At 42.7% G+C, this 12,957-nt stretch overlaps 1 protein-coding gene across 3 annotated transcripts in view; it reads left to right on the top strand.

The window, feature by feature from the left end:
• magi2b (membrane associated guanylate kinase, WW and PDZ domain containing 2b) overlaps positions 1–12,700 on the top strand; it is a 126,300-nt gene extending 113,600 nt beyond the window's left edge. For all 3 annotated transcript variants that reach the window (XM_083763900.1, XM_083763901.1, XM_083763899.1), the window contains exons 19-22: positions 5,598–5,817; positions 6,643–6,786; positions 7,109–7,247; positions 9,173–12,700. In XM_083763900.1, the coding sequence (XP_083620026.1) occupies positions 5,598–5,817; positions 6,643–6,786; positions 7,109–7,247; positions 9,173–9,888 (1,219 nt within the window). In that variant the 3' untranslated portion in view covers positions 9,889–12,700. The remainder of the gene's footprint in view (positions 1–5,597; positions 5,818–6,642; positions 6,787–7,108; positions 7,248–9,172) is intronic.
• Positions 12,701–12,957: the final 257 nt, after the last annotated feature.

Below are 12,957 nucleotides of genomic sequence, written 5' to 3'. Positions count from 1 at the left end.
CTCATGATTTAGTCAGCCGTGCATGTTTCAGTCAAACCAGCGGGACTTCACATCTCTGAAAATGTCAAAGCAAATATTCAAGAAGACTCATTTAAGTGTTTTTTTATTTATTGCTGTAGGCGGATCTGTGAAATGTCTGGCTATGCAAGACTACCTCTTGATCGAAAGTGAGTTGAATTGGGACAGGCAGTAACTGATGATATTTCACAAGTTCACAAGCACACAAGTACAGATTTATTGAGAAATGGACACTTTTTCTCTTGGTGAGGGTGGTGACTGCAGGGGGTCACCACCAGCATGGAATCATCCTTTATTCTACTAGGTTCAGGCAAAACTTTAATTCTTAAAGAGTCTGTAAACAATTGATCCCTGTCAGGTATCTATATCCTGCTACCCTAATAGACAGGGGGTACATAAGCACATGGCCGTTTATCTGCCTTTATCCGTACTCTTTCTCCGACCGAACCACACTTTTACCACACATCACTCTATGCAAAATAAAATCTGCACACTCCCAGAATACATATAGGCTAATTGCATTCACAAAAAATGTCTTATTTACTGTACAAATATTACTTTTGTGAAACACGCTGTTGTTGCTCAACAAGCTGTTGCTCAACAAGCTGTTGTTGCCTACGTCAAAATCGTCATGTTGGCGTCTACTACGCCAACTACGTTCACTTAATGGGGCCAGTCCTTCACAGTGACACACGCGTTAGATGAACCACGTGACCGGGATGGTTTCTACCCCTCAATGTCGAGAATTTGCTGCGCTGCGCCACGCCTACTCTACACTGCTCCATAGAGCCAGGCAGCAGCAGCAGCAGCACTACAATACACTACAGCTGAGCTCCGTCAGAAAGCTCAAACCCAAATGAATCGAATGAATGAAGAAGGCGCTTATACCGCTTTTGCTCAGTGGATGGGACATTTACATTTAAAAGCTATCGGATATGGATGCGTGGATAACGGCATGGTTGTGTGCAATCGGAGGGAAAGGTTCCATAATCCATATAGCTTCCATGCTAGCTGCTTCAGACACAGGAGGCACGGTGATTTCTCCACAGCACTGTCACGCTTCAGGCATTAAGCGTGGAAGTCCGTGGCGTGGTCAGACAATGGTCTGCCACACTCCTCAGCAGTTCATTCCACAGTTTTTGATTGTATTCCTTTGTCTAAGTGTTTCCCCCCAATAAAGTTGTTTTTATTTAGTTTATCCTTTAGTAATTAGGCTGTGGAAATATTCACATTACTTTTGGATTTGCAGGCCCGGCGCCATGGGGGGGGGGGGGGGGGGGGGGGGGGGGGGGCTCAAGGCTGCATTTCACACTACTTTTGGAAATGCAGGCCCGGCGCCACGGGGGGCAAAGGGGTATTCGCCCCCTAAATAAACCTCTTTGCCCCCTTAGATCAAAAGTGGAAAAAACTATATAGTTACAGACAAAACAATGGTACATTTCCAGTACAGAACAAAGAAGTACAGTAAAGTACAGTACAGTACAGTTCAGTACAGTACAGTACAGAGGACAACATTACAGTACAGTGCAATACTAAGGAGTGCAGTACAGTACAAAGGGGTACAATACAGTACAGTACAGTACAGAACAAAGAAGTACAGTAAAATACAGTACAGAACAAAGAAGTACAGTACAGTACAAAGAAGTACAGAACAAAGAAGTACAGTACCATACAAATAAGTACAGTAAAATACAGTACAGAACAAAGAAGTACAGTACTGTACAGTACAGTACAGTACAAATAAGTACAGTAAAATACAGTACAGTACAAAGAAGTACAGTAAAATACAGTACAGAACAAAGAAGTACAGTACCGTACAGTACAGTACAGTACAAATAAGTACAGTAAATACAGTACAGAACAAAGAAGTACAGTAAAGTACAGTTCAGTACAGTACAGAGGACAACATTACAGTACAGTGCAATACTAAGGAGTGCAGTACAGTACAAAGGGGTACAGTACAGTACAGAACAAAGAAGTACAGTAAAATACAGTACAGAACAAATAAGTACAGTACAGTTCAGTACAGTACAGTACAGAGGACAACATTACAGTACAGTGCACTACTAAGGAGTGCAGTACAGTACAAAGGGGTACAGTACAGCACTCGCATCGCCCTCCCGCTATTGCCTTCTTCCCATTTGCGACACATCGAATGGCGCTAGGATGAGCGGGCCGCAGGCCCGCAAAATTCTAGTCTCTATAATATAAGGGCACCAACCCCAGGGTTCTGTTCCCTGCACCCTAAGAGAAAATGCTACTGAATTATACCTTTAAGGATGCAATGGCTTTTTGCAGCCGCCTGCTGCACCCTTTTTATTTTATTTTTTATATATTTTTTAAGTTTAACATTTTTCACAAAATACACAGACCACCGGTCCACAGCCCTCCCCACATACAAACCCACATACATAGAAGACAGCACAGTTAAAGCACAATAACAATAATATTACAAATAAAAATAAAAATAATACAAAAACGTGGAAAAAAACTAAACAAAAAACAACAAAACAAAACAAGAAGAGACAAATCTACTATAGTGAAAAAGTTATTTCCGGAAGCAATATATCCAGACTAAGATAGCTGAAAATAACTAACCTATAACATTTCTGATACAGGTAAGGGCAGATTTTCCATATAATTCAAATGAATTTGCCAAAAAATTCAAACCCTTTCGAATTTCTCAAAATATAAGTAATCTTCCCAAGAGGAACACAACTGTTTATTTCTGAGAACCATCTTGCGATAGGTGGGGGGGAGTCAGACTTCCATGTTATTGCAATACATTTCCTAGCAACCCCGAGTGCAACCTCTATAAATTTGATTTTGTCTTCCTAGATTTGCACTGAGAGGCAAAGTTCAGGGTCCGACGGGAAGGGAGCCAGTGTATCACAAATATCATGCCAGAATGTTTAAACGTTTATACATTGCCATGTACAGTGAAAAAATTAGCCTTCTTCCGTACCACACCTACACAATCTGAGATCTCAGGTTTGTACCCATGCAACTTTTGAGGTGTATAATAAAGTTGGTGGAGAAAATTATAATGAGTCAATCTATACCTAGAATTGACAGTAGCAGAGAGGCTGTCATGACACAAATCAGACCATAAATCTTCATCAATAATACTATTTAAAGCCTGCTGCACCCTTGACATGGGTCCTGATTAGGGTGACCAGACATCCCGGTTTGTCCAGGTCTGGGATTATCTCAATTTCAAGCTCTGACAAATTTCTGTACTACTAATATATATACTAATATGTCCCGGTTTTCATTTCAACTGTCCCGGTTTTCACCATATAATAATAATAGTTGTTTTCCGTGGTTGCATAGACATTTATCATGTTCTTTATTATCTGAATTTAACGCTGAGGCTGATGTTTGTCAATCAACACCTATGCTGCGTATACACTTGTATGAATGGGCACACACGTGCGTGATGAACATGCACATTGATTTAAGGGTCCTGGTTTTGCAGAGAACAATAATTGTGAATCTCTGAAGTTGGCTGATCGCAGACATTGACATTTTGAATGTTACCACTAGGCGTGAATTTTAGGGTCAAGGCCAACCGTTGGTGTGCACAAAGGCCAAATACCAGGATACGAAGGCCAACAATGATTTTAATAATCTTCGAAATAATGAATTTTACTTAAAAAGGTTAAGGATGAATAATAATAATAATAATAATAATAATAATACACTTTAGTTGTAACGCAAGTGCTACATCAACGCATGTGAAAACTAAAAAATCAGTGGTCACCTATTAAGAAAAGTTTTAAAATCGGGGGCACGGTGGCACAGTCCGTAGTGCTGTCGCCTCACAGCTAGAAGGTCCTGGGTTGGTGGGTGGGGGATTCAGATTTTACGGGGGCCAGTTTTGAATTGCAGCCGTCCATAGGTGCCCTTTGAGAGCGGTTTTGAAGGAGTCATGGGATTCGCATGTCTTAGTGACTGTTGGTAGGGTGTTCCACATTTTGGTGGCATAGGAGCTAAATTAATTTAGTCCCTTGTTTGTGCCGAATCTGTGTTGCACATGGTTTGTTGAACCCCCTCTGGTGTTGTGGGTGTGGACTTCGTTGACATTAAGGAAGTATTTAGACAGGTACATGGATATATTGATGGTGTATCGAATCTTGTGGACCAGACCCATTGCAAAATGCTGTACTCTGTCATCAACCCTAAGCCATTCCAGGTGGGTTTGGGGAGTGAGGCCATGTAGTAACCTGACCAGTTTGTTTTGGGAAGTCTTTTTTTTAGGGCCTTTGAGGTGCTGTGGTACCAAGAGGTGCATGCATAGTCGAAGAAACCTTGTACTAGGGCTCCTGTTAGGGTCTTCAAGGTGTTATTGTTGACCAGTGAAGAGATCCTATATAGGAATCTTGTTCTTTGGATGACTTTTTTGATTATGTTGGTGGCCATTTTTTCACCGGAAAGATTTGCCTCCAGGTAGGTAATTTCATCTTTTCGTGTGATAATATTGTCACCCACTCTAACCAAGAAGCCATCAGCCTTGCTGAGATTACTATTTGATCCAAAGAGAATGGATTCAGTTTTTCCCAGGTGAAAAGATAGTTTGTTATCAGCGAGCCAGGTGCAGATTCTACCGAGCTCAGAGCTGAGGGCCTTTTCAACCTGCAGTTTGTTCCTGTCCAAGACCAGCAGTGCTGAGTCATCTGCGAACAGGAACAAGTTGCAGTCACAAGCTGATGTCATGTTGTTTACATATGTTTGCCAGCATCCACCTCATGTTTGATGTGGTCGCTCAAATAGAGGAGGCATGTGTCAGTGGAGTGGAATGTTCTGAAGCCAGATTGGAATTCGTACATTCGTTTTTTAGTGGCAAGAGATACTTTTCAACCTGTTCATAGACATTTTTTTCCATCACTTTCGAGATGGAGCTAAGAATAGATATAGGGCAGTAGTTGCCGGGGTCTAATTTGCTCCCTTTCTTGTGCTTGAAATCATGGGGTACCTGTCCCTGTTTGATGGAGAGGTTTATTATGTGGGTGATGATTGGAGCTATAGAGATGGCTGAGTCTCTGAGAAATAGAGAGAGGGAGAGAGAGGGAGGGAGAGAGCTGCCACCGCATTTGAAGCTGCACGCTATTCATATCGGCCTCGAAATCAAACCTGCCACTGGTTATTTGCACAGCGACGTTTCACTTGATGTTGTCCGATACGAATTTAGAATCTCATTCTCAACCACAGAGAATAGAGTAGAAAACATTGAAATCAGGTGGGGCAGTGCAGGCAGAGCATCAAGGCCACCGTGGCCGTGGGCCATCTATTTTTTTGAGGGCCACAAATTTCCAAACAGAGGCCGCCAGGAGCAAACGATTCACCATTGTTGTGGTTGTGCTCGTTGGTTTGACGTGAGTATGTCTCTGTGAGAGCTCTCTTTGCTGTCTCTGCTATACTCCCCAACACATCTACCATCAATCTCCCTCAAGAAAAACAATAGCAAGAGCAATGGACTGCCCGCTAGCCTTAAGAGAAACATCTGCTGTCTGCTGTACCCCACGGGCGATGCTTTCTTTCCGATCTTGTACTACCAATCTACCCTGTTTGATCCGCAGGTCTGAGGTGAAAGCTAGACAGGACGTGAAACCTGACATCCGCCAGCCTCCATTCACTGACTACCGGCAACCTCCAGTTGACTATCGTCATCCGCCCGTGGCTGATTACCGGCAGCCACCAACGTTGGACTACCGACACCCGCCTGGACTGCTGGACTTCAGACAACACCCTGCGGCTGCACAGTTCCCTCTGGGACTCCCGCCGGACTTCAGACCACAGGTACAGCTGCACTGCACGTTGCAAGTTCACATCATGTGTTCGGCGTTAAGCACTTGAACATTAGCATCCCTAGGGTTCAAGTGGTGGGATGTGGGGGCACAATCAATCAAGTACCAAAACTATAACTATTATACATCTATTATTTATCTGTATTTTTATTTTATGCAATCTGAAAGGTTTGATATCAACATCAATACCAATAAAAATCCTCACACTTTCCCATGAGTGAAGGTTGGAGGTCTGTATGGTGCCCAGGACAAAGACATTTGCATATTTACATGTACATATTTACATGTACATATAATATATGTATATATAAAAAGAGTATTAACTATTATTCTTATCTAGTATATTGTTGTTGTATTGTATTGAAGTATTGTCTTCAAGATTGTAGGCTACATGTATGGTGACAAATAAACCTTGATTCTTGAGTAGTCGCAATCACTTACATCACTTACATGATTGTAATCTTTAAAAATGACTTAATACTAATAATAATAATAATTATTATTATTATTATAATTATAATGGATTTTATTGGCTGAAGAGAAGGCCCATGTTGCTCATCAGGAGCAGTGCTGTACGTTTTAAGGATTTTCTTTGTTTCTTTTTTTCAGTATCATTTGTGACTGGGGCTGACAGAATTAATTTTGCTAATAACAGTCGAGCTCTAATTTAGTAATGAAACGTATGCTACTGCTGCACTACAGTTATGTTGTATTTCATTTTGTCAGTTTGGGTTAGCTTCATATACACTATATATACTGTACTTGCTCAGCGTGCGCATGTTATACAGTACATACTGTCTCCGTCTTTTTCTTGCAGGACTTTGACTATTTCACAGTGGAGCTGGAAAAGAGTGTGAAGGGTTTTGGGTTCAGCATCCGAGGGGGAAGAGAGTACAAGATGGACCTATTTGTGCTGCGGCTGGCTGAAGATGGCCCCGCCATACGGAATGGCAGGATGAGGGTGAGGCCACACTGATATTTTCATGCTCACTCTGCCCGGCTACCTTTGTTCTGCACTCTTGACTTCTTATACAGCATATCTCTGCTGTCGGGCAGAAACCAACTCAGGAAATGAAGAAAACCTTGTATTTTTTAAAACAAAGCAATACTGCCTCATCAAAGTTGGTATTGTGACCTTACACATTGTCAGATACTCGCATGTGTCATTATATCACTTTACCCCAATACTCTCAGAAAATGACTATTCTTTTACACAATCCTTTGTACAATCACTGCTTGATTGGCCGTTATATGGCTCTGCCCTGTCTCCCTGTGTGTCACAGGTTGGGGACCAGATCATCGAGATTAACGGGGACAGCACTCGGGACATGACTCATGCCCGGGCCATTGAACTCATCAAGGCGGGGGGTAGACGGGTCAGGCTGCTGCTGAAGAGAGGCACGGGACAGGTGCCAGAATATGGTGTGTGTTCCTGACACACGCTTAAAGCTTAATGTACAGTATACTCTACTGTACAGTATAAGAAACATGTTATCCTCGAGGAGCGACACCATCATGCAGCCATGTATAAACTCCTCCTCTACACTATTCTGCAATTTCTCCCTATCTGTCTTGTCTTCTCTTTTTCTGTCCTATGCATACTAAGAATTAAACTTTACGCCATGATGTCTTCTAAACCATAGTTGCTTAGTAAATTGACACTGCTACTGTACGTATGTTCAATCAAAGGATATACAATATACTAACAAGCACAATAACACTAACCTCAATGTGTTTCAGCGCTGCTCTCTTTGCTCTACAGTTTTACATCCTCTGTCATGCTGTCTGAAATTTGCCTCGTCTAAAAGATGTTCAAAGCTTTTGTTTAACAATCTGTTGCGCTAAAAGCCTTTCAGCCTAATGGTGCATTTATACTTTGTTGTACAGCGATATCACTCAATGAAAATGACAGATTTTCAACTGAAAATCAGTTGAAAATCTGCCGTTTTCAGCCTTGTCGCACGACAGATTATAAATTAGCCTAATTTGTGTTAACCCCACAGCTTTTAAGTCTAATGATTAGTATAGGCTTCTACTTGCCTTCCCTTAGGAATGGTACCTTCCAACCTCTCCATGTGCATGAAAGGTGACTCACTAGCCTCCCCATATTTCTTCCTAATGGGCCACTCTAAAGACACGGTTTGTGAAAACTGCACGTCTCTTTCCATAAGGATTGTTTTGTTTGTGTTTTTAAACTGTGTGGAAAAGTGAGCGTGTGCATGTTGGCATGATTTTATATTTGTGTGTGTGTGTGTGTGTGTGTGTGTGTGTGTGTGTGTGTGTGTGTGTGTGTGTGTGTGTGTGTGTGTGTGTGTGTGTGTGTGTGTGTGTGTGTGTGTGTGTGTGTGTGTGTGTGTGTGTGTGTGTGTGATTTTATATTTGAAGACAGGCGGGGGTGTGTGTGTGTGTGTGTGTGTGTGTGTGTGTGTGTGTGTGATTTTATATTTGAAGACAGGCGGGGGGGTGTGTGTGTGTGTGTGATTTTATATTTGAAGACAGGCGGGGGGGGGGGGGTGTGTGCGTGCGTGCGTGAGCAAGATTTCATGTTTCTGTGCTAGCAAAAACATTGAGGTTTGAGCTGAACCTCTAGGACAGGTGAACTTCAAACATGAAGTTGGCTCGAAGTAGTCTCTTTATAGTAGTATCATCTCAGTGCTGCCTAGCTAGGGTCAGACTCTCGCTACATAAACAGTCTCTCCTGAGAGAAAACGTGTATCGTCTTCATGCCCTCTGTGACCCTCTGCCTGCCTGGATAATGACAATGTAGTGGTGCCTGTTGCTGGGTGATAACATGACTACATTCTTGTTCTAGCATATCAACATAGAGAACTACATATAAAAGGGTGTGTGCTGCTCACATTTTGTTGCATGTATATTTGTGTGACAAAGTGCTCGTATGTGGTGCCTTACTGACTGTTTGATTGTGTGCATGCATCTGTCTTTTCTCAATCTACTCTCTTCACATAGAGTATAGGGCTATATCTTGCCCTTACCCCTTATCCCTAAAGTTATTTGCCATTTTTTAAAACGCCTTCTACCAACCTAAGTTTTCTGAAAATTTCAAATGTTTATTCAAAACACGTTTCAAACATGTTATGTTGCTATATTCCGGTACTGTACATAGCAACAAGAACCCAGGAAGGTGTTCCCGTCCTGAAGGGGTAAAACACCAAAAGGGGTTTCCACCCAGAATGGGTTAAAATAGTTCAAATAGCCGATCTAGTTGAAGTATTTTAAAACGTCAAGATAGTAATAAATGGTTTAGGGAGCAAGATAGGGCCCTATGTGTGCATATGCTATGTGCATACCGCTCGGCTGCTTTATTGTTTCCTTGTCCCCCCGAACAGACGGTGCCACCCCCTGGGATGCCCTTCCTACAGCCCACTCTTCCCTGCAGGAAGTGACCCTTGACCCCCAGCCCACCCCATTGCTCTCATCCCATCCAGCCTCAGTCCCAGATGCCCCCCACCAACTCCCTCTAGAGGCTACAGTGTGCATGGCAGGCCAGGTTCCACAGCCGACAGACCCTGGCTTCGTAAGAGGGGCCACAGGTGGCAGGCCCACCCAGCAGCAGAGGTATAACGCCAGGGGGCAGGGAACCCCACAAGGGCCCGGGGAGGTCGAAGGGGGACCGGAAGACAGCCAACCACAGGCTTTGCCTCCTAAAGCCACCCGGGGAAGGTCTACTGAAAGACGAGAAAGGGATACCAGCACCCCCTGCTGTGAGAGAAAGGACCTACACACACAGGCTATAAGCAGCAGCACGGTGTGGCCCTGGGACCCGTATTTGAGTGTGAATTTGAACGGGGGCACTCTGGGCAGTGGGGACCGCACCGGAGACGGACGAGTCAACCTCCAGGACAGGCTTGAGCAGAGAGGTCCGCTGCTCCCCAGAGAAGAAGGGGGGGCCAACGGGCCCCATAGCAGGATCTGCTGCCCCTCTAAAGGTGTGGAGGTCCCCGCAGCCAGGAGCACAGCTGTGTCCCCTGGACCCTGGAACGTCCCTGGGTCCGATAAACTGCCCGGCACCCTGAGGTCCTGGACCTCCACGGTGAGCAGATAGATCTAGCTGGTCGTTTGGGACTGGATGAAACCCGTCTGGCTTTATACAGGCTTCCCCGTTCAGTCCATAATGAGATCGAAGAATCTCCATCGCCCACTTTCTAAGGATCCGTCTTGCCCCATCTTTTCCCTCCACCTTCTTATGAAATCATATTTTGTGTTTGTTTCACATCTTCTTATGAGATGATTAGTACACCCGCCACCTTAAACAGATATAGCTAATTATAACACGTTTGTGAGCTACTCCAATTATTCAGACATTTCAGACTTTGGACTTGAAGTTCTGATTACAAATGATGTGGTTCTGAGTAGTAGCCATTAACGTGTTCCTTTAAAATCCCTCAACCATATCGGGCTCAGATTGAACGGTTAGCGCAGAGTAACCTCACATGGGCTTCTCTGAGGAGAGAGATGTACATTTGAGAGATTTACTACTGTGCTACCTTCGGTCAGTGCAGTAGAGTAGAATGGTACTCCCAATCCACCTGGAGACGGAGGCAAAGACATTGGCAATTCTTCAAAACACGAGTTCCAACACTGCACTAACACAAAAGACAGCCCTGTTGTTAACAAGACATATGTTAGCTCTTACATTATATCAAATACTGTACATGTAAAGACGTGGAAAAATATGAACATTTGGTCATCGCAAAAAACAGACCTGTTGGTGTTTTTTTTCAGTTTTTTTTTGGAGGCAGTGTTGTAGTTAGATACAATGTAAAGAGATTAAAAGAAAATGTATGTATTTTAAGATCCATATTTCCACGGCCTCGTCTATAACTACATATCAAAGACTGTATGGAAGCCAACCACGGCAGACCGCTGAGGACGGCAGCGCTCTCATGCCATGCATGGATGTAGACCACCACGTCATTATACAGAGACTCACGTATATTTTAGAGGTAGAGTTCAGTCGTAGAGAGGATAATATCCTCTGTGGAACACGAAGCGTTTGGCACCCAGTCCACGTGAAATCAAAATATTTCCCCCATTATTCTAATTGAACTTCTGAGTGGTCAAAGAAAGAAAAGAAAAAAAGCAAAGCAGCTGCCTTCGAGAAGATCTCATATCACTGTTCCGTGTACTTTGTCACCAATCAGTTATGCGCTCACCATGCAGAGAATCGAGCTATTGTATTATCTATCGCACAACAGAAAAAAAAGACCATTCTATATTTTCCCATTACTACACCTTTTTTACTGTGCTATGTGTACCATGTCACTGTGGGAGGGGGTGTATGTGTGGAAAAGAGGATGCTGATTGATCGGACATGAGGTGGGGCGGAGTGCCTTACTGAAACTAGCTGATAACCATTGTGATTGCTAGTCTGTTGTTTCTTGTTTGTTTGTTTGGGGGGAGTCCTTTACTTTGCTTAGGCAGTACTCACATATCAGCAAAAAGTGTAGGTGGTGTAGCCTGCTTGTCTTTGGATTAAACCCCAAGATATGTACAATTATAATGATGCACTCTCCATTAATACAGTATATAGCCTGTATCAGCGTTTGCCCTTTCCCAATCAAGTGTTATAAAAAGGGATAATATGTAGCGTGTAGAATTAGCACCTCTGCCCGGAGAGTCCTCCGGGACAGTAGTACATATTACACATACATCTTACAGTTTCATCACACATTTTTATCAATCAAGAAGGCTTTTGGTTTTCTGTCAAGTAAGTCTCACTTAATGCTTAAACATATTCATATCATGGAGACGATATACCAACTTTGCATTAGCGCTTCCTGGTGCCAATGCTAATTGATGATGGGAATGATGGGCTACTCTGCTGGAGTCAACAGGTAGACTACTGTATGTTACTGGAATAGAGTAAACTAAAGGCATGCTGCTGCTAAACTGAATTAACCCAACATGAAGTCACTAATACTGCATTTCTTCATTTTGTTATCAGTTATCAGTAGGATGTTTGCCCTCATTTAAACTTACTGTAACAAAAATCTGTCTCGTCTAGAGATGTCCCAATCGGATTGGGGCAACCCTAGTCTCGTCCAACAGTCCCCTGGTGCAGACGAGGACTAGATATGAGGTTTACAAATAATTGAATGCAGTATGATGGCACCCTGAGCTGGACCTCATAAACTGGCATACTGTCTGAGATTGTACTTTAATGGCTGACCAAGTCTTCAACCCGAGTGGTTCACTCAGGCTAGTTTGCCGCTGACTTCATTTTTGTCTGACCCTTTCAATTTTAGTGGCAGCCAAAAAATAAATTGCTAGTGCATGACATAAACAGCAGTTCTAAAACAATAGGGAGCTGTGGCAATACCCAAAACGTGACCAAAATATGCATTTAGTAAACATGTCATCATTGTTTTCTTTTCATCGATCGTGACATGACCAAGCAGCCGAAGACCAGTGTTGTAGTGTGATACCTACCTTTAACAAGAGGTCACAGGTGTGTCGTTAGGCTGTAAAAAAAAATGTTTACTGTATGTCAACGTTTAAAAAAAAGAAGAAAAAAAAAAGGTGAAAGCATATGTCATCTAGCCCTCTGTGGAGGCTGCCCCCTGCCTGCTGTGGGTGATTTTGTATACAGAAAAAAAAGCTATATTGGAATTTGTGAAGGATGGCACGTTGATGAATCCCCATCGAGATCAAGTATAACTGTGTAGTGTTAATTGTGTATTATCCACCCTGTACAGCTGTATTCCTACAGATATGGTTTACTGTATCATTGATACTGTAGTTTCAAAGACGTGAACAACTATTTTTATGAAATGCGACAGTACGGATATATTACATTTTGCTAAAAAACAAAATAAAAAAAACTTGTTTACTGAAAGATATTCTGAAATACTGTCAAATAAACTCTTGACATGGTGTAAATATTCTTTTTGGCAGAGGTTGTTTTTGACCCTTATTGACCCTATCAATCTGATTACCAAAAGTATTTTACATAAAGTCACAGTTTGGATGGAGTCTCGTATAATACAAGCCCTTTAGCCACAAACAAATACTCATGAGGAGTCCAGATTCCGGAGAGTAATTCTAATTGACCATGACCAAGAAGTAAAGACTGCACAAGAAAGTATAGAATACTGTAGATATTTCCATTCAT

The sequence above is a fragment of the Protomyctophum parallelum genome (assembly GCF_964188405.1).
Source record: "Protomyctophum parallelum genome assembly, chromosome: 4".
Lineage (NCBI taxonomy): Eukaryota > Metazoa > Chordata > Actinopteri > Myctophiformes > Myctophidae > Protomyctophum > Protomyctophum parallelum.
Note: the sequence above shows the minus strand (reverse complement) of the source record. Positions and strands in the feature narration are given on the sequence as shown.